The sequence below is a fragment of the Phyllobates terribilis genome, unplaced genomic scaffold (assembly GCF_046119375.1).
Source record: "Phyllobates terribilis strain yellow unplaced genomic scaffold, ASM4611937v1 Scaffold_5__5_contigs__length_657084704, whole genome shotgun sequence".
Lineage (NCBI taxonomy): Eukaryota > Metazoa > Chordata > Amphibia > Anura > Dendrobatidae > Phyllobates > Phyllobates terribilis.
The window spans coordinates 200964369-200984487 of NW_027362765.1; the positions used below are offsets into that span (position 1 = coordinate 200964369).

The 20119-nt window shown below is 44.5% G+C and overlaps 2 protein-coding genes across 3 annotated transcripts in view; one reads left to right on the forward strand and one right to left on the reverse strand.

Annotated features, from left to right (window-relative positions):
- Window positions 1-10975: 10975 nt before the first annotated feature.
- ROMO1 (reactive oxygen species modulator 1) lies at window positions 10976-16736 on the reverse strand. Of its 2 annotated transcripts, none has more exons than XM_073683712.1 (3): window positions 16581-16736; window positions 14384-14517; window positions 10976-11121 (listed from the first exon to the last, which is right to left on the reverse strand). In XM_073683712.1, exons 2-3 carry the CDS (start codon window positions 14515-14517, stop codon window positions 11013-11015), a joined length of 243 nt encoding a protein of 80 aa, XP_073539813.1. In that variant the 5' UTR covers window positions 16581-16736; the 3' UTR covers window positions 10976-11012. The 2 variants fall into 2 exon arrangements, with proteins under 2 accessions (XP_073539813.1, XP_073539814.1); XM_073683713.1 differs by lacking the exon at window positions 16581-16736 and adding an exon at window positions 16351-16504.
- Window positions 16606-20119, forward strand: part of NFS1 (NFS1 cysteine desulfurase) — a 38782-nt gene continuing 35268 nt past the window's right edge. Inside the window, exon 1 of the mRNA XM_073683710.1 lies at window positions 16606-16832. Within this exon, the coding sequence (XP_073539811.1) occupies window positions 16742-16832 (91 nt within the window). The 5' untranslated portion in view covers window positions 16606-16741. The remainder of the gene's footprint in view (window positions 16833-20119) is intronic.

Genomic DNA, 20119 nt, shown 5'->3' on the forward strand with positions numbered 1-20119 from the left:
ATAAGACGCACCTAGGTTTTAGAGGAGGAAAATAGAAAAAAAATGTAAACAAAACATGTGGTCTTGATGCACTGTTAAGGGGGAGGGGGTCTGCTGCTGACACTGTTATAGGGGTAATGTCCCCCAATTCTGTTAATATCCCCCATCCTGGTATATATGCCCCCCCTCTTCCTTATTATACATGGCCCCCATCCCCATCCTAGTATGCATGGCATCCCAATCCCCCATCCTGGTATGCATGGCACCCCTCATCCCTATCCTGGTATGCATGGCACTCCTCATCCCTATCCTGGTATGCATGGCACCCCTGATCCCCATCCTGATGTGCATGGCACCCCTGATCTCCATCCTGGTATGCAAGGCACCCCTCATTCTGGTATGCATTTCACCCCTGATCTCCATCCTGGTATGCATGGCACCCCTCATCCCTATCCTGGTATGCAAGGCACCCCTCATCCCTATCCTGGTATGCATGGCCCCCTCATTCGTATCCTGGTATGCAAGGCACCAGTAAAAACATCAGTAAAAACAAAGCGCCCGCAACTGACGCAGATTGTGATATTTTAGTAAAAAAAATACTATAGTATAAGCGATTTACTACAGTATATTTTTACTGTGGATTTTTTTTTTTTTTTTTTTTTACACTTTACTATTTGACACTGCTCCTGACTAAATTCAGTAAAAAAAAAATACTGTAGTAGACAGATTTCTACAGTATATTTTTACTGTGCCTAATCTAGCCCTATCAACTAATCTAAATTATTATTTATTCGATTCTTTTTTCACACAAACAATAACTAGATGTCAATCAGTGATGTTAGTCACTGATCACTGCTCAACGACTTTAGGACACAGGCACGGATGTGTTACTGATCAGCAGCTGCAGGATGCACAAATGGAAGAAAAAATGAACAGGGCAAAAGGAAAAAAAAAAAAGTCCTGGAAAAAAGCAAGCAAGGGTGCCGATCAGTGATATGCGTCACTGATCAGCGCTCAGCGGCTGTAGAGAGTACACACAAGAAAAGAAAAAAACAGACAAAAATCAAGTGATCAACTACTGATCAGCACTTGGCAGCAGAAAGGGGGTGGGGAACGGGGTATTGGGGTGGAGTGAAAAAAAAACAGGGGACAGGAACAGGTCAGTAAAGGATCAGGAACTACTTCTTTCTGGAACAGCAGCAGCAGTGATGGCACAAGCAAAAATAGTTTGTGGTACCAGAAGTCCCAGAAGATCTAGCAGCAGAACAGCACAGTGACTGCCCTGCAAAGTCTCCAAGCTGGAATGAGGAAGTGCAGGGCAGTCATTGTGAGGTCAGACTGCATCTCAGCTCACTGATTGGTGCAATCGGACGATGAATGATCGCACCAATCAGTGCTGGCGCTACTGTCTCCTAGCACTTACAGTACCGATTATAGGCTGGACCTCATTGTTTCAGGCAATTTTATTGCCTGAAACACTGAAATTGCTGCGATTGGCTGTTCAGAATTGAACAGCCAATCACAGCAATTGTAGTTGTGGGGTGGGGCATCACCATCCCCCATGGCGAAGAGTCCCGGTGTCCTGCTCTCAGAAACAGCAGGCACCTTCATGCGATCATCGTGCATTTAGTTACGGTAGTCGCATGAACAACATGACGTACACTACCGTTCAAAAGTTTGGGGTCATTTAGAAATGGAATTATTTTTGAAAGAAAAGCACTTTGTTTTTTTTCAATGAAGCTAACATTAAATGAATCAGAAATACACTCTATATATTGTTAATGTGATAAATGACTATTCTAGCTGCAAAAGTCGTATTTTTATTCCAATATCTACATAGGTGTATTGAGGCCCATTTCCAACAACCACCACTCCAGTGTTTTAATGGTACATTGTGTTTGCTAACTGTGTAAGAAGGCTAATGGATCTTTAGAAAACCCTAGAAAACCCTTGCACAAGTATGTTAGCCCAGCTGAAAACGGTTTGGCTGATTTGAGAAGCTATAAAATTGACCTTCCTTTGAGCTAGTTGAGAATCTGGAGCATTACATTTGTTTGTTCTATGAAACTCTCAAAATGGCCAGAAAAGAGATTAGTTACTTACCGGTAACGGGATTTCTCGGAGACCATGACAGCACCACAAGAGAGGGAATCCGCCCACCAAGGACAGGAAACCTACAGGCTTAAAAGGGGGCGGCCCTCCCTCTCGCCTCAGTTTGGATTACAGAGCATTGAGAGGACCACCCGGTTAGTAGACATAGCAACATAATCATGAAACAAACAGTATATACATTTTCTTACAACACCAATGTGTGAGAATAAAGAATGAAAACAGATAAGAAGTGCTCCCAAAAAGGGGTGAAGGGAGGGAATATAAGGGTGCTGTCATGGTCTCCGAGAAATCCCGTTACCGGTAAGTAACTAATCTCTTTATCGGTCGACCATGACAGCACCACGAGAGAATTGCAGAGATGAAGATTCTAGGGAGGGACCACCGCTTGTAGCACCCTTCTCCCAAATGTGAGGTCAGACGAAGCACCCAGATCTAGTCTATAGTGCTTATAGAAGGTAGATGGAGAAGACCAGGTAGCTGCCTTACATATGTCCTCCATCGAGACGCCAGACCTCTCTGCCCATGAGGTTGCCACCGCCCGGGTAGAGTGAGCTTTCAGGCCACACGGTGCTTCCTCTCCGCTGGATACATAGGCTAGCGTAATGGCCTCCCTAATCCATCTAGCTATGGTGGATCTAGAGACCTTAAGCCCCTTCCTAACCCCCTGATAGGAGATAAACAAGGAACTATCTCTCCTAAAGGGCTGAGTGACAGCAAGGTACCTAACCACACACCTTCTCACATCTAAAGCATGGAAATCTGCTTCTCTCTGATTACTAGGGTTCGGGCAAAAAGAGGGTAACATTACTTCCTGAAGTCTATGAAACCGGGAAGCTACCTTAGGCAAGTATGCTGGATCTGCTCTAAGAATTATTCTGTCGTCCAGGACCTGGGTGAAGGGAGGGCCAGAGGACAGAGCCTGAATATCACCAATCCTCCTAGCAGATGTTAGGGCTACAAGAAGCGCTGTTTTGAGGGTAATAGATCTCAGGGATACAGAATCTATCGGCTCAAAGGGTGACCCAGCTAACGCTTTCAGAACCAGGTTTAGGTCCCATGGAACGACATTAGTTTTGGTAACCGGCCTGGATCTACCTACTGCTTTTATAATGCGGGAAATCCAATAGTTTTCTGTGAGGACACAGTTATAGAGAGCACCTAGTGCCAACACTTGGACCTTCAAGGTGCTCGTTGCTAACCCCAGCTCGAAACCCCTTTGTAGGAACTCTAAAATCTTCCCAATTGGCGCTCCCTTATCCACTGAAGATTTAGAAAAGGATAAAAACTTGTTCCAAATTTTTGCATAAATTTTGGTAGTGACAGGCTTTCTACTACGTAATAAAGTAGATACTAGACTCTGGGAAAACCCTTTTAGTTCTAGCAGGGACCTCTCAAATTCCACGCCGTCAAGTGGAGGCCCGGAGCTCGCGGATGGAGCACTGGACCCTGGCTGAGGAGATCCAGAACTTCGGGCAGGACCCAAGGGTCCGAGATGGACAAGTTCCTCAGGCATGAGAACCAGGGTCTTTTGGGCCATAAGGGGGCGATCAAGAGGACCCTTGCCTTGTCCTCTCTGATCTTTCTTAGCACCATAGGCAGAAGGTTTAACGGTGGGAAGGCATAGGCCAGACTGAAGTTCCAAGGGATTTGGAGAGCGTCTACTGTCAGGGGCCTTTCTCTCGGATCTAGGGAGCAAAAAACCTTTGTCTTCCGGTTTTGCTTTGTGGCGAATAGATCCACCACCGGAAGACCCCATTTCCGGACTAATAGGGAAAAAATGTCCTGTTTTAGTTCCCATTCGCCTTGCCTTAAAAAATGACGGCTTAAGAAGTCTGCCTTTGAATTTTCTTTCCCTTTGATGTGGAGGGCTGTCAAAGAGAGGAGATGGCGTTCCGAGATCTGAAAGAGATGATCCGCCACTCTCATTAGCGATCCAGCACGAGTACCCCCCTGATGGTTAATATAAGCTACTGCTATATTATTATCGGACAGGATCCTAATGTTCTTATTGTGAAGGAATGGTAAGAAATGATTAACAGCCCTATCAACTGCCAGTAGTTCCCTAGTATTAGAGGAAAGAGCTCTCTCAGCGTCCGACCAGAACCCCTTGGCAATCATATCCCCCAAGTGAGCTCCCCATCCATGTAGACTTGCGTCAGTTGTAATTATTTCAGATATTCTGACCACCCAGGGAACTCCTTGAGATAAGTTTTCTAAATTCACCCACCACTGTAGAGAGTCAATAGACCGAGGAGATAAGAACATCCGTCTCTCCAAGCGCCCACGTAACGAGACCTCATTCTGTAGGACGTCCCACTGTAAAACTCTGGAGTGGTATTGTGCCCACATTACCCCCGGCAGACAAGATATTAGGGTACCAAGTAAGGACACTGCAGCCCTAAGGGACATGACCGGGTTCGCAAGAGCTCCTTCCACCAGCCTTTTGACCTTCTGTTTTTTGGCTTCTGGAAGGAAACACATCTGGAGGTCTGAGTCTAGCATGATACCTAGGAACTGCTGTACTCTCGAAGGGACTACCCTGGATTTCTCCAGATTTAGAATCCAGCCCAGGCCTTCCAGAATAGAGGAGACCAATTTAAGATGGGAGACACATTGAGAGGCTGAGTCCCCAATGATCAAAAAATCATCTAAGTAAGGGATAATTAAAACATTATGTTCCCGTACATGAGCCATCACCTCTGCTATCACCTTCGTAAATACTCTAGGGGCTATAGCGAGACCGAATGGCAAGGCCGCAAATTGGAAATGTTTGATTTCATCCCCTATGACCAAGGCCACGCTAAGGTATTTTTGGAAGCTGTGTATAGGTATATGGTAATATGCGTCCTTTAGATCCAAAACTACCATGTGACAGCCTGAAAACAATAGTTTTATAGTAGACTTAATGGACTCCATTTTAAAGGTGGGAATTACCAAAAATTTATTCAGGGCCTTAAGGTTAATAATACACCTAAAGGATCCGTCAGGTTTAGTGACCAAAAATAACGGTGAGTAGAACCCCAGTCCCTTTTCTGCTATCGGGACCTCCACTAAGACGGCCTTATGGACCAGATTCAGGACCTCCACTTGTAGGGCCATCTGCTCCCGTGTTGAGGACCGGTTTGGGGTCAGGACGAACCTCCCACGAGGGACTCGCTGAAAGTCGAGTCTCAGGCCGGAACCTACCAGACCAAGGATCCAATTATTAGAAGAAATATTTGTCCAGGTAGATAAGAAGCCCAATAACCTCCCCCCCTTCCTGGGCTGCGAGTCATTGGCTCGGTTTTCAGGGGCCTTGGCTAGCAGAAGAGGATCCGAACAGGAGCCCTTTACCTTTCGGTCTACGGTCTTCCCATTTATCCTGACCCTTCTGGCGCTTATTACGTAGAAACCTTCTTTTCTGAAAAGGACGTTTGTACGTGGGGGCAGATAGGTTAGGAAAGCCTCTTTTTGTGTCACTTGCTCTATCCAGTAGCTCATCCAGAACCAACCCAAAAAGATGTCCCCCTTCACAAGGGATAGCGCAGAGTCTTGTCCTCGCATGAATGTCCCCCGGCCAACATTTTAGCCACAAGGCTCTCAGGGCCGAGTTAGACATGGCGGCCGACCTTGCTGCTAATCTGACAATCTGCCGATGCGTCCGCTAGAAAGGCTGCCGCCCCCTGAAGAAGAGACATGTCCGCCAAGATTTCCTTCCTGGGGGTATTGTTTTTAAGATGGGCTTCAAGCTGGTCCAGCCAGATCATTAGGGACCTGGTGGTACAGGTAGCTGCCACCGCGGGTTTTAGGGCTCCCGCCGAAGTCTCTCAGGTCCCTCTAAGGAAAGAATCAGCCTTTCTATCCAGGGGGTCTTTAAGAGCTCCCATATCATCAAACGGAAGGGAGGAACTCTTAGAGGCTTTGGAAATGGCCACATCTATCTTGGGGGCTTTTTCCCAGGAGGAAGAGGCCGATTCCTCAAAGGGGTACTTCCTTTTGAAGAATGGAGGTAGAGCGCCCTTCCTTTCCGCTTTTTTCCATTCACTAAGGATTAAGCCCTGAATCTTTTCGTTCAACGGAAAACTCCTTCTCTTCCTTTGACCCAGCCCCCCGAACATAACGTCCTGGACTGACTTCTCCTGCCTGGCCTCTGTGATGCCCATAGTAGACCGAACCATTTTAATCAATCCGTCCACTTCACCAAGGGGGAAGCAATTTTGTCCCACACCACTATCAGAGGAGGAAGCTGAGGAAAAGGCTGCACTATCTGAATCCGACTCATAGGGAGAGGATAGGGGGTCATCCAAGACTAAGGGGATCTCACAGTCCGAGTTCACTTTCTCTTTAACTCTCTTGGAGAGGATCTTGTGAATGTGTTTTAACTAAGGTTTTTAAACCAGAAGTTAGAGCAGGACCCTCTTCTGCCAGTGTCTGGTTTATGCATAACTGACATAGCTTTTTAGGGTATCCATCAGGAAGAAGAGGCTTGCATAGCGCACACTGTATATGCCTTGCCTTGGCGGTACATTTCGTCCCCTGTTAAAATTTAGAAGGGGAGAAGGGATACCATATTACTAAGTGAACTTACTCGAAGATCACTTACCCAGGCGGCTCAGGAAGAAAAAACAGCTGGTACCGGATTGGAGGAAGGACCCTTCTCAGCCGGGGGACCTTCCCTAGAGGCTGCAGATTCGTCCGTTCTACCGGAGGTATGGTGACCAGACCTACACCCCGAGCTCAGTTTTCCTGAAGACCGGCTACCAGAACCACATGCGCGATGCGTTTTTTGGGGCTCCCCAGACAGCCGCTGAGATGGTGAAGATGGTGGCTGCTCCACCTGCTGCTGCTGCAACTGGACACCTTCAGACTCCATAATGAAAGAATGAAGCTTTGGGAAGCACTGAGCCATGTTACCTGATAGTTTAAATAGGTATTGACTCCTCCCCTCTAGCAGCACATCAGCACACTTTTTCCATATTTATTTTTTATTTTTTTGAATTTCGCGCTCTTTTGACACTGGCACATGATCGCCGAGTCGCGGTGACGTCATCGGGCCGCAACTTACCGAAACCCGGAAGTACGCGCCGCACAAGCTTCGCGCGAGGACGCATGCTGTCAGCGCTCCCTCAGGTAAGCCGCGCTTTAGCGATACACCGCGCTGCATTCACCCAGGGCAGGGCGAGGGGACACAATCACCTTGGTCCTCGCCCCCCCTCCCCATACTTACGGAGGGTGATGGTGGGCTGTCACCCCCACTCGGGATGCAGATCCCACCGCACTTTTGGGGCTCAGCCAGGGCCTACACTCCCACGGAAGGCGCACCTGACTTGAGGCAGAAAAGGGGATGCCACCCCAGACAGGGGCGCAGCCCCACTGCAAAAGGAACCCCCAGTGCTCAGGATGCTGTGCCTCTCCCATATAGGGGCGCACGAGCATAGGCCAACGCTGGAGCTGCCGTCCCCAGACAGGGGCGCAGGATCGACAGCTGTTCTTTCGCCTGCGACCGGCTTCCTCCATCAAGGACAGGAAACCAAACTGAGGCGAGAGGGAGGGCCGTCCCCTTTTAAGCCTGTAGGTTTCCTGTCCTTGGTGGGCAGATTCCCTCTCTCGTGGTGCTGTCATGGTCGACCGATAAAAGAACTTTCATGTGAAACTCGACAGTCTATTCTTGTTCTTAGAAATGAAGGCTATTCCATGCGAGACATTGCCAAGAAACTGAAGATTTCCTACAACGGTGTGTTTACTCCCTTCAGAGGAGAGCACAAACAGGCTATAACCAGAGTAGAAAGAGAAGTGGGAGGATCCCTGCACATCTGAGCAACAAGACAAGTACATTAGAGTCTCTAGTTTGAGAAATCGACGCCTCACTGCTCCTCAACTGGCAGCTTCACTAAATAGTACACGCAAAACGCCAGTGTCAATGTCTACAGTGAAGAGGCGACTCCGGGATGCTGGCCTTAAGGGCAAAGTCGCAAAGAAAAAGCCATATGTGAAACTGGCTAATAAAAGGCAAAGATTAATATGGGCAAAAGAACACAGACATTGGAAGATTGGAAAAAAGTTTTATGGACAGACGAATCAAAGTTTGAGGTGTTTGGATCACACAGAAGAACATTTGTGAGACACAGAACAACTGAAAAGATGCTGGAAGAGTGCCTGACATCATCTGTCAAGCATGGTGGAGGTAATGTGATGGTCTGGGGTTGCTTTGGTGCTGGTAAGTGGGAGATTTGTACAAGGTAAACAGGATTTTGAATAAGGAAGGCTATCACTCAATTTTGCAACGCCATGCCATACCCTGTGGACAGCGCTTGATTGGAGCCAATTTCATCCTACAACAGGACAATGACCCAAAGCGCACCTCCAAATTATGCATGAACTATTTAGGGAAGAAGCAGGCAGCTGGTATTCTATCTGTAATGGAGGGGCCAGCGCAGTCACCAGATCTCAACCCCATTGAGCTGTTGTGGGAGCAGCTTGACCATATGGTACGCAAAAAGTGCCCATCAAGCCAATCTAACTTGTGGGAGGGGCTTCAGGAAGCATGGGGGGAAATTTCTCAAGATTACCTCAACAAATTAACAGCTAGAATGCCATGCCAAAGGTCTGCAATGCTGTAATTGCTGCAAAGGAAGCATTCTATGACGAAAGCAAAGTTTGAAGGAGAAAATTATTCTAATAAAAATCATTATTTCTAACCTTGTCAATGTCTGGACTATATTTTCTGTTCATTTTGCAACTCATTTGATAAATAAAAGTATGAGTTTTCATGGAAAACACAAAATTGTCTGGGTGACCCCAAACTTTTGAACGGTAGTGTATATATACTTCATTGGTCGGGAACTCCTTTCCTTCCATGAAGTATGGATACGTCTAATGTTGTGAAGGGGTTGATACACTTGTCTTTTTAATTGTATGTAATTATTTCAATAAAATGTCTACTTATACAGTATTTTTTTTCTGTATCATTCTTTGTAGGTTTTTCTGGCTTCTCAGGTGTTTTCAGCTTATCTTACGCTTCCGTGTGGTGCCTTCACTATTATTGACTTTTCAACTTTTTATTTTCAATTTACATGGGCACACCAACCACTTGATTGCTGCCCCTCTTGTTGACTAAAGGGGCCTAATTGCTCAGTGCCCTTAAAATAAGGCTATAGTAGCCACTGGTGAACAAAAATGTAGCATATGTCAGTTGAATATTATGGGCAGCATGCTGACTCAGTGGTTTGCACTGTAGTGCTGGATTCAAATCCCACTGAGAACATCTGCAAGGAGTTTGTATGTTCTCCCTGGGTTTGTGTGGGTTTTCTCCAGATATTCCGGTTTCCTCCCATACTCCACAGATATACTGATAGAGAATCTAGATTGTGAGCCCCAATAGGGACAGTGCTAATCATTTCTAAAGCGCTGTGAAATTAATGGCGATATATACAGTAAATGAGTAAACTAAATAATAGCTGACTACTGCATTATTCCCAATCATAGCAATTTAACCCTCTAGATGCTGCTCTCAATAGGCTCCCTCTTTAATCCCATTGGTACCCCACAATTGCAAGGTCCCTAAGGATGCCATGGCAACTTGAAGCCAAAGTCTGAAAGCTACATTGCCATGTTAGACCCTGCTTGTGGCAGTGCCCAACAGGCCAAAGGTCTGATACACTGCAATACATCTGTACTAGAGTGCATCAGTATAGTGATCAAAGAAACATATTCAAATCTCTTACTGGGACAAAGTAAAAAAAAAAAAAAAAAAAGTAACAAAAACAGTTCAGTAAAGTCTGTATTAAAAAAAATAAATAGAAATTGCACTAAAAGTCTAAAAATTAAATTTTTATGTAAACATGAACAAAAAAACCCCACCAATAATGTAGCCTTTTCATGATACTGACAAACAATTGGAATAAAAGGCAATCAAAAAGTCATGTTAAAAAAGTAACTAGTTATATCACCGAAAGCATCGGCTATTTGTGAAAAAATACAAAAAAACAACAAAAAAAGCCCTCAAAAGGCTCTGCCAATCACAGAACTCAATCTGGTGATTCAAGAGAAATATTTTGGCAAAATTTGCAAAAAAGACAGAGCACTGATAAAACGGAGACCAAACTGAGTCCAAAGTGACTCAGTCTGCCTAAGGCTAAGGTCACTCCGGCATATATTCTCTCATCCAACAGAATAGGGCCAATTATGCTAATCTGTGATCATATTGTGACCATGTTCTCTTGGATGAGGAGAAGATGGGAAAAAAAATTCTCCATCTTCTCCATTTTGTCAGTCCGTGGAATAATCAGACTGCACTCAGATGTCATTCTAGTGCAGTCCGATGTTTTCCACAGACTTGCATGGCCGAGTGCGATTCGAATATCAGATCAAACTCTGGCATGCTGCAATCTTTCCTCGTACAGACTCGGTCTGAGGAAAAAGACTGGACATTGTAGTCACAGAGTGACTGCAGACTTGTAGCCCAAGGCCGGACAACCCCTTCAAAGTTACTTCAAGCCCTAATAGGTCCATAAAAAATAAAATAAATAGGATTTGTAACTTTCCTTGAAAAAAAGATAATGCTGATGTAAAGTAGACATATAGTAAATGTAGACATATGGTAAATGTTATTTATTAACTTTTTCAGTGGCATGATCATCTGGTTTAAGAGTAGAAGCATTGAAAGTTTGAAAAGAGCCCAAATTTTGCAGATTTTCTCATAAAAAAAAAACCCCACACGTCTAAATTTACCACAAATGTAAAAGGTGTCACAAAAAAAAGTGTCAGAATCACTGGGCTATGTAGAATGATTCCAGAGGTATCAGTACAAAGTATCATGTCTGAATTGAAAAAAATGGGGCTTAATCACAAAAGGCTGAAATTGGCTCGGTCATTATTAAGGGAATAATTAATAAAGACTCATGTGTAAACTGAAGTGCAGATATTTATTGACTGGTGGCAGATTAACATCGAATTCCCATTCCAATTGCCATAAATGTTCCAAATGTGCCACCGCTTTGCATCATGGTCTTTCCAATGCCGCCCACAAGTTCACGTCCTCTCATCCCGAATCTGCAAAAGACAAGAGCTTAATTACATCTTACACCATGATTTTGTGTGACCACCTTGGCCACAGTATTTTTTACAGAGAAGTTCCTTTAGGACTCCTCAGTACATTTTTGAGGGTTGTATCTTTTGGTCCATATTTAATGTACAGAGAAAAGAACAGTAATATCACTTTTATTCAATGTTGCAGTAAAAAGTAACAAAACAGGAGCCTTTGGTCACGTCAATATATTTTGGTAAATAAAGGGAATCTGTCACCAGGTTTTTGCTACCTAATCTAAGTGCAATGCAGAAAAAAATACTCCAATTGCAGAGTACCAGCTTGATTGCTGGAGTTTTCATAAATTCACTGGTTTTATCAGCAGGAGATTATCACTAGAGGATTAGGAAACCTGCTGCCATGTAGTCCTCTATATTCATGAGCTCTATATAACCCCGCTCCAAGAATGGATTGTGCAGCTTTCTGCCTATGCACAGTGTACACAGAAAGCTGCCAGTCAGTGGTGGGGCTATATAGAGCTCAGCATTCAGAGAACTGCTAGATCTGCAGTATATAGAACTGTGATGTTAATAATAAAAAAAAAAAAAAAAAAAAAAAAAACACACAACACAACACAACACAACACAACACAACACAACACAACACAACACAACACACACACACAGCCCAGTAAGTGATACATCGCTGGAATAACGCAAAATCGTGGTGACTAGTGTTGAGCGAGTATGTTCTGTCCGAGTATGCTCGGGCCGAGCTCCGAGTATTTACAGCTGCTCGGTGATATAGTTGAATCGCTCCCGTGTGCATGATTTGCGACTGTTTGACAGTTTTATTACATGAGAGGAATGTGTAAGAAATAGACATTCCTCACATGTAATAAAACGGTCAAACAGTTGCAAATCATGCACACGGGAGCGATTCAAACGCATCACCGAGCAGCTGTAAATACTCCAAGCTCGGCCCGAGTATACTCGCTCAACACTAGTGGTGACCGATACCCTATAAACCTTAGGCATGGCTGAATGCAACCTTCCAGACTTGCCTATACCCTTTTATAATGAACACATAATTTGCACTGCAGATGGGAAACAGTTAAAAATATATGTAAAAGACAAGTATAGATATCAAACAATGAGGCAATGGATATAATGCAAATGATATAAAAGAAAAAAAAGAAAAGAAAAATATTATATGCTACATTACCAATGTTAATACTAAATCAAAGAAACATACATTCATGGTCACATATTATATTTTAGCAGAAAAAGAAACGGATATTACTCTGCCGTTAGTGGAATATTCTCTGGGTAACAGAGTGAGGATATGACACAATAAACTAGGATTTGTTTCCACTTAATGGCACATCGCTACTACTCTGCACATGGTGTGTACTGATACTAAAAATACACATTGGCAATTTTATTAAAGGGAACCTGTCACTAGGTTTTTGCCATTTAATCTGAGAGCAGCATGATGTAACAGCAGAGACCCTGATTCCAAAGATGTGTCACTTATTGGTTTGTGTGTCGTTATCAGCAGGAGGACTAGTTGTCTCAGGCCATGTAGTCCTGCTTCGCGCAATCCCAGCCCCAACAGTGATTAGCAGCTTTCTGCCTATGCACAGTGTATACAGTAAACTGCTAATCAGTGGTGTGGATGGGGTTATACAGAGAACTGGTTGATCGGCATCAGAGAAAACCGATTTTATCAAAATGACAGCAAGCAGCTCAGTAAATGATACATCGTTTGAATCGCTGCACCTACATCATGCTGCTCTCAGATTACATGGCGAAATCCTGGTGACAGATTCTCCATGTTTCCCAAACCCACCCCCCAGATCTTAATTCCACTCTCAATTCAGTTTCATACAAGACCCTTTTGGCGATTTCTTGCTTTATGAATAACCCTAAAATTATTTTTAGAATTTGACCAGTGATATGCTAATCTGTGCATTATTAGCCTTGGGGGCATTGTTTTTTCCCAGATTAGTAATCCCACTAATAATGTTATCATGTGCCTGTGGGCACAAGTACCGAGATGTGCAAGAGGAGCTTCCCCTCGGCTCTCTGCACATCTCTGCCTCCCTGGCAATGCGCATACCTAGGGAGGCGGCTGTGATGTACCACAGCCAGACTTGTAATTTGTTCATTGAAATCCCTGCGTCTAGAAGTTAAGCGGATGGTCCTACTCAGGGATCATCAATCATTCAGTAGGCCTTCCCTTTATGAGTGGTAGCTAACGGTATCAAAGAACGTTATTAATACTACTGAGGTTTGATGTTTGTTTTGCTGCTGTCCTGACATGGCTATTTTCCGCTTACGTTTTTTTTCCTCTCCTTCTTCCAAGAGCCATAACCTTTTTTTTTTTTCCCACCGCTACAGCTGGATGAGGGCTTTTTTTTCGTGGGACGAGTTATACTTTTGAATTACACCATTCCTTTTATCATGTGATGTAATGGAAAGCAAGAAAAAAAAATCCATGTGATTTCCCATCAATAGGATTCTCCAGGTCAGTTCGATTATGGTGATACCATATCTTCAGGTTAATAGCGTTATTTCTGGTGACAGGTTCCCTTTAGAGTAATAAACACACCAGGTACTCACCCTCCCTGCCATTGCTCCAGTCCTTGTGTTTTGGCTGCAGCGGTGAAGTCAAGTCAACAGCACTAGACACCGCACTAGCCAGTCACTGAACGGAGTGCTCGTGTACTGAGTTGCTCAATGAGGTATGCAGTCATCCTCAGCACAGCCGCTGAGTGCAGTGACTGGCTACAGCAGGGACTTGTGATTTTGATGTCACCGCTGCAGCCAAAACACTGGGACTGGAGCAGCAGCGGGGAACCTTCCCATAAAACCAACGTGTGCAATTACGCCACCTGCGTAGTATAGACAGGTCATGGAGGGAAGAGTGACCCGTTAATCAAACACTGGAGGTCGGCGATAAAGTACAGCAGAGCTGGAGAGTGAAGAGCCCACTCTGATGCACTTAAGAATAAAACTTCAAAAATATATTTCTCACCAATGCCCCAAAAACATTCTACTAGAAAGGTATGAATGTAATAAACATTTATGGGGCTTTCCACTTATAACTTTAGTTAGGGGGTCAAATATCCTGCTGACAGGTTCCCTTTAACCAACTTAAGAAAAAAAAAGCAGTACCATTACTATTCAGAGATTTCTACAGTTTATACCCCAATGACTGCAGGTTATATTTATTTTAACTTGCACTTTGATCATGAGGACAGATAAATGGTATTTGTTTGCTTACCTTAAACATGAGAAAGTGCCAAACAACGCCCCTGCTGCCATGCCTACAGAAAAGCCCATCATGAACCCCATCTTCACCTTGTCAAAACAAGAGGGCTGTGATTGCCCATAGGGCCCTCCAACTGCAACTGGCATCTGTAGGAGAAATGTACAATTATAGTTCTGTTATATCTGTGCCGTCTACCAACCACCTCTGCCAACTATAGACAAAAGGCAAAATGGAGGCTGGCTGCGTTTTTCCAACAATTACTTAGAACAAGGGTGATCAATCTACCACATAATGGACATCAGATGGGGCACCTCACGCCATCCCAGAATTCACATTACATTCTCCCTAAAAAATGCAGTCGCTTTGCATTATAGTGTATGAAATATTAGAAGCGGAGAAAACGTGCTTCCATATAAAGTTAGGTCCAGAAATATTCGGACAGTGACAAGTTTTGACATTTTAGCTGTTCACCAAAACATATTCAAGATACAATCAAATAATCAATATGGGCTTAAAGTGCAGACTCCGCTTTAATTTGAGGGTATTTGCATCCTAATTGGAGTAAGGCTGTGTGCACATGTTGCAGATTTGGTTCGTTTTTGTCACGTTTTTTCCTGCGCAGATTTGGGACAAAACCTGAAACAAAACCTGATGCCAAAGTGAATGAGAAACCTGAAGTCTCATGCACATGTTGAGTATTTCTGACTTGCAGATTTTGTGCAGAAAATAATCTGCAGCTTGTCAGTTCTCTGTGCATTTTTCACCATTGACTTCACTCAAATCAGCCAAAAATGTGCATATTTTCCGTTGCGTTTTTGCTGCCAATAAATTCCTAGAGATGCAGAAACGTTGCAGAAATTTCTGCAATCAAATACTCAACCTGTGCACGTACCCTTAGGGCAGAGACAGGCTGCCGTATTTCTTGTGCGAGGATCGTATCATAAACCTTGTACTGGACGGCATGTCTCATGACCTTGACAAATGCACAGAAACACATCACGCTGTCATGCTCAGTTCAGCGAGGTGCCGACCAGTTGGTTCAGTGTGATGCGATCATTGCGTGAGTTATATGGCAGTCTGTCTCTGCACTTAGGCTTTAGGAATTATAGTTCTCTAATATGTAACTGCCTTTGTAAAGTAACCAAAATTAATTAGATAAGCATCTCAAAATGGGCTGCATGGGCTATTCCCTCATTAATCCATCATCAATGAAGCATGAAAAAGGTCTGGAGCTGATTCCAGGTGTAGCATTTGCATTTGGAAACTGTTGCTGTGAACCTACAACACGCTGTCAAAGGAGTGTTGAATGGAAGAGAAACAGATCATTATTAGGCTGAAAAAAGAAGAAATCCATCATAGAGATAGCAGAAATGTTAGGAGTGGCCAAATCAACTGTTTGATACATATATAAAAAGCACACTGGTGAGTCTGGGAGCTCAAAATGTTCTGGTGGCTGTTCTGCACAGCGAGCTGTGAATGAATGGTCATGCCAGGGCAGAGCTCACAGAAGCTGCTGCTCAGTGTGTACTGACCGGTGACAGACCACTCCGGCTGTGCCTCTATGGCTGAAAGTCGGGGGCTTCTGGGTGGAATAAAGTTAATTTTCTCCCTGTAGCCGCACAGTCAGTAAGGTGGCCAGACAGCATTGTAGTGCTATTAACCCCGTATCTGCAGGTTATTAGCATCTGGGGACATGACGTGTTCACTTTTACCTGCTGATGTACAAAAACGGATGCCATACAAATGACAAATCATTTTTTTTTTTTTAAATGAAAAATCAAACAACATTATGTGCTTGTGTGAACTTAGCCGAACAATAGGGAGTGCGCCGCCATTCCTTACTCAGCGTTACGCTCCACACAACGACCATATGACAAAGACCAGGGACAGGTCAGAACGTCCTTTTTGGATTAGTCGCTCTATGGCCTGATAAGATCATCAAAACCTATTTCACAATAAAAACCTGCAATTGCACTGACCTGAGCGTGCGGTGAATACTTAGTCTATTCAAAAGGAAGAGTGGGCACCATGGGGTCACACAATGCCACATCAGAAGTATATGCGCTATGAGGGGCATTGTCCCACATAGCGGGCACCAGGGAGAACAAAGCTGTACACACATAGTAATGACGGGTGCAGGCCCGGTATCTGGCCACGTCCTCCTGCCCCTGTGACCCCGGGCTCCGCCGCCAACCCGGACAGCACTCACCTCTGCACCGTCCCCCGTGCTCCAGACCGCACTCACTGATGACGTCGGAGTCTCCGCCCTCCCCGGAAGCCGCCGGTGGCCGCTCTCCTCCTCTAGTACCCGGTGACGCCGCCCCCGGAGCCCGTTACACAACAACAAGCCAGGCTGCTGGCCCTTGAAGCATGCTGTGCAGAGCGGCACTGCGGAGTCTGCTGGCGGCGCGGACCTGCAGGAAAGTGTCCGTGCTCCGGGCCAGCCATGTGGAGCGAGCAGGTACGGCCACAAGGCCCGGGCGGCGGGCATGGCAGGACACTGTGGAGATGACATGCGACATTACATGGCAGAGACTCAACTGCCATCATACCAAGGGGTGGCACAAGATATGGCGCACACTGTACTGGCATAACTACTGTTGGTACCGGGCATGGCACAGCCACAGGTGGCATAACGCACTCTAAACGGGCAGACTGGGCAGGAATGTACAGCGCCAGGCGTTTACTGATCTGGCATAAAAAGGGTGGCACAAGGCCTGGTATATGGTGATCTGGCATAAGGGTGGCACAAGGCCCGGTATATGGTGATCTGGCATAAGGATGGCACAAGGCCCGGTATATGGTGATCTGGCATAAGGATGGCACAAGGCCCGGTATATGGTGATCTGGCATAATAAGGGTGGCGCAAGGCCTAGTATATGGTGATCTGGTTAATAAGGGTGGCGCAAGGCCCAGTATATGGTGATCTGGTTAATAAAGGATGGCACAAGGCCCGGTATATGGTGATCTGGTTAATAAAGGATGGCACAAGGCCCGGTATATGGTGATCTGGTTAATAAAGGATGGCACAAGGCCCGGTATATGGTGATCTGGTTAATAAAGGATGGCACAAGGCCCGGTGTATGTGGCTTAATCTGGGCTCGCATTAGTGTGGCATGTTCTAAACTGGCATAAGTGAAGGATCAAGGCCTGGTATTATTATTATTTATTTATATAGCGCCATTGATTCCATGCTGCTGTACATAAGAAGGGGTTACATACAAAATACAGATATCACTTACAGTAAATGAACTAACACTGATAGACTGGTACAGAGGGAAGAGGACCCTGCCCTTGCGGGCTTACATTCTACAGGATGGTGGGGAAGCAGAGCTCTGGTGGTGATGAGGCGCAGGTCTGGTGTTGGTTTGGTAAGGCAGCAGCTCCAGTGGTATAGATTAGACTAGCGTAATAAGGGGTGGTACAAAACCTGGTATATACTAAACGGCATAATGTAGGATGGCATACATTAAACTAGCAAATGAGTGATGGTACAAGGCATGTTATAAAATGATCTAGCATAGCAATACAGGATGGTACTGTGCATGCATGGCATATAGTAAACTGGCATAATAATGAGGGATAACACAAAGCATGGTATTGACAGAACTGGCATAAGGTGTTGGAAGGCTTGGTATATACTATACTGCCATAATGTGGGATGTCATCAGGATTGGCATAAACTAAGCTGGAATAATGTGGGATGGCATCAGGCTTGGCATATACAAAGTTGATAAAATAATGGACGACTTCAGGCTTGGCATATAGTAAGCAGGAATAATGGTTGGCACCAGGCATATAATATAATAAAGTAGGATGGCACGTACTAAAATGGGAGGGGGGCGGAAGTAGTGGTGCAAGACATGGTGTAAACTTTTTTTACATGTTGATTACTGTTCTGGAGTAAAACCTGATATTGATATTGATGTGTGGATATCAATGATGTTACATTTTTTTTATTCTTCAGATTTGTTTTTTACTTGATAAATGGGAAAAGGGCTGTTTTTAACATGTGTAAAATGCATGTTTTTTAAAGAAGCAATCAACCTTTTCCTCTTCTTAATATATTGAAGTCATCATATTACAGTATATATCACTATGTACTTACAATTGCTCATTTTGCCCTTCTACCCAGATAATTCTTCTGTTTTCCTTTAGGTCTTTGACATGACGTGATTAATAACTTACTAGCTGACTCCTTCTAAGCTCTATGTAGAAACAGGAGGTCAATTTTCTCTGCATGACTCATAAGTCACTGCAAAAGTCCCTAGCAGAGCAGAGGAGGGAGCTGTTGGGTCAGGAGTTGAAGAGGGGAATGATAAATGAAGGGACAACAGACTTCCTGTTTCTACATAGAGCAGAAAAGAGAAGAATTAGCTAGGTAGAAGGGCAAAATGAGCAATTGTAAGTACACGGTGCCTTATAATATGATGACTGCAATATATTAAGAGGATAAAAATTTTGATGGGAGGAATGCTTCTTTAATGTATTTTTTTTATAATGTTTAGTGGCTGAAACGTGCAATCACTTGTTTGCTGGTACACGACATTCAGTACTCCTAAGGACTTCCGTTCTGTCTAAGGCTGTGTGCCCACGATGCGTTTTTTAAGCGTTTCCGCAGCGGCAAAAACGCTTAAAAAACGCTTGGTAGAAGGTCTGCCATGTTCCCCAATGATAATCCGCATGTGCTGTGCACATGCTGTGGAAATTTCCGCTGTGGGTTATCATTGCGGGAAAATACGCAGCACTACCAATTATTTTGCGGAAGCGTGGCGTTTTCACCGCCATTGACTTGCATTGGAGCGCATGGAATCCGCATCACTGGATCTGTAGATGCGGATTCCAAGCGTTTCAATGTGCGGATGGTACCCGGGTGTGGAGGACAGGAGACTCTCCTCCGGACCCAGGTACCATGGAACCTGTAAAAAAAAAAAGAATAAAATAAAAAATAAATGTTATATTTACCTTCTGATGGCCCCCGGTCTCCTGGTCTTCGCTTGCTGGCAACTCACGGTAGTCATGTGACGGCAGGTCCTTCAGAGTAGTGCACCGCGAGCTGCCGGCAAGGGAGAATGGAGCAAAGCAAGACTGCGGGGGCCACCAGAAGGTAAGTATAGATTTATTTTTTTATTTTTTACCATTCTTTCGGTCACACTATATAAATCCATGCCAGTTCCATGGATTTATATAGTGTGACCAAGTTGTCAAGCACTTTCCAAGTGATGCTAAAATCGCTTGGAAAGCGCTTGTCAACCCGCATGCAGAAATGCATGTGAAGAACACTTCACATCCGCATGTCCCTGGCAGGAAAAACGCATGTACAATCTACACGCGTTTTTTCTGCCCGGGAGATGCAGAAACGCTCAGGAAAAAATCCTGAGCATTTCTGCATCGTGGGCACATAGCCTTACTACCAAGGCATTGATTCATCAAGAAGAGTTTGCTGGATACGTGCACCGTACACAACCATGCCGCTCCCGCTAAGTGCTGCCTACTTTAGAGAAAGTTGGTAGAGCTGGCTGCAGCTACGAGTTGTGCAAAAATATTGTGACATCTGAAACAGTTTTATGACAGAATTCTGATAAATTTGAGCGTAAAGATTCAGAGTTATCAACAATCTCTGCCAGTGTAACGCTGCTGTCACCAGACTCAAATTGAGCTGTTACAGTGGTTGTTGGGAAGGGGTTAATCAAGTTATATAACCACTAAGTGTTGTTTATTTACACTGATTTCCTGAAAACAAACTTT

Coding starts and splice junctions, on each gene's coding strand:
- ROMO1 (XM_073683712.1), bottom strand. CDS start 14,517: ATGCCAGTTGCAGTTGGAGGGCCCTATGGGCAATCACAGCCCTCTTGT. Junction 11,122..14,383: donor GGCACTTTCTCATGTTTAAG/GTAAGCAAACAA, acceptor TGTCTTTTGCAG/ATTCGGGATGAGAGGACGTG.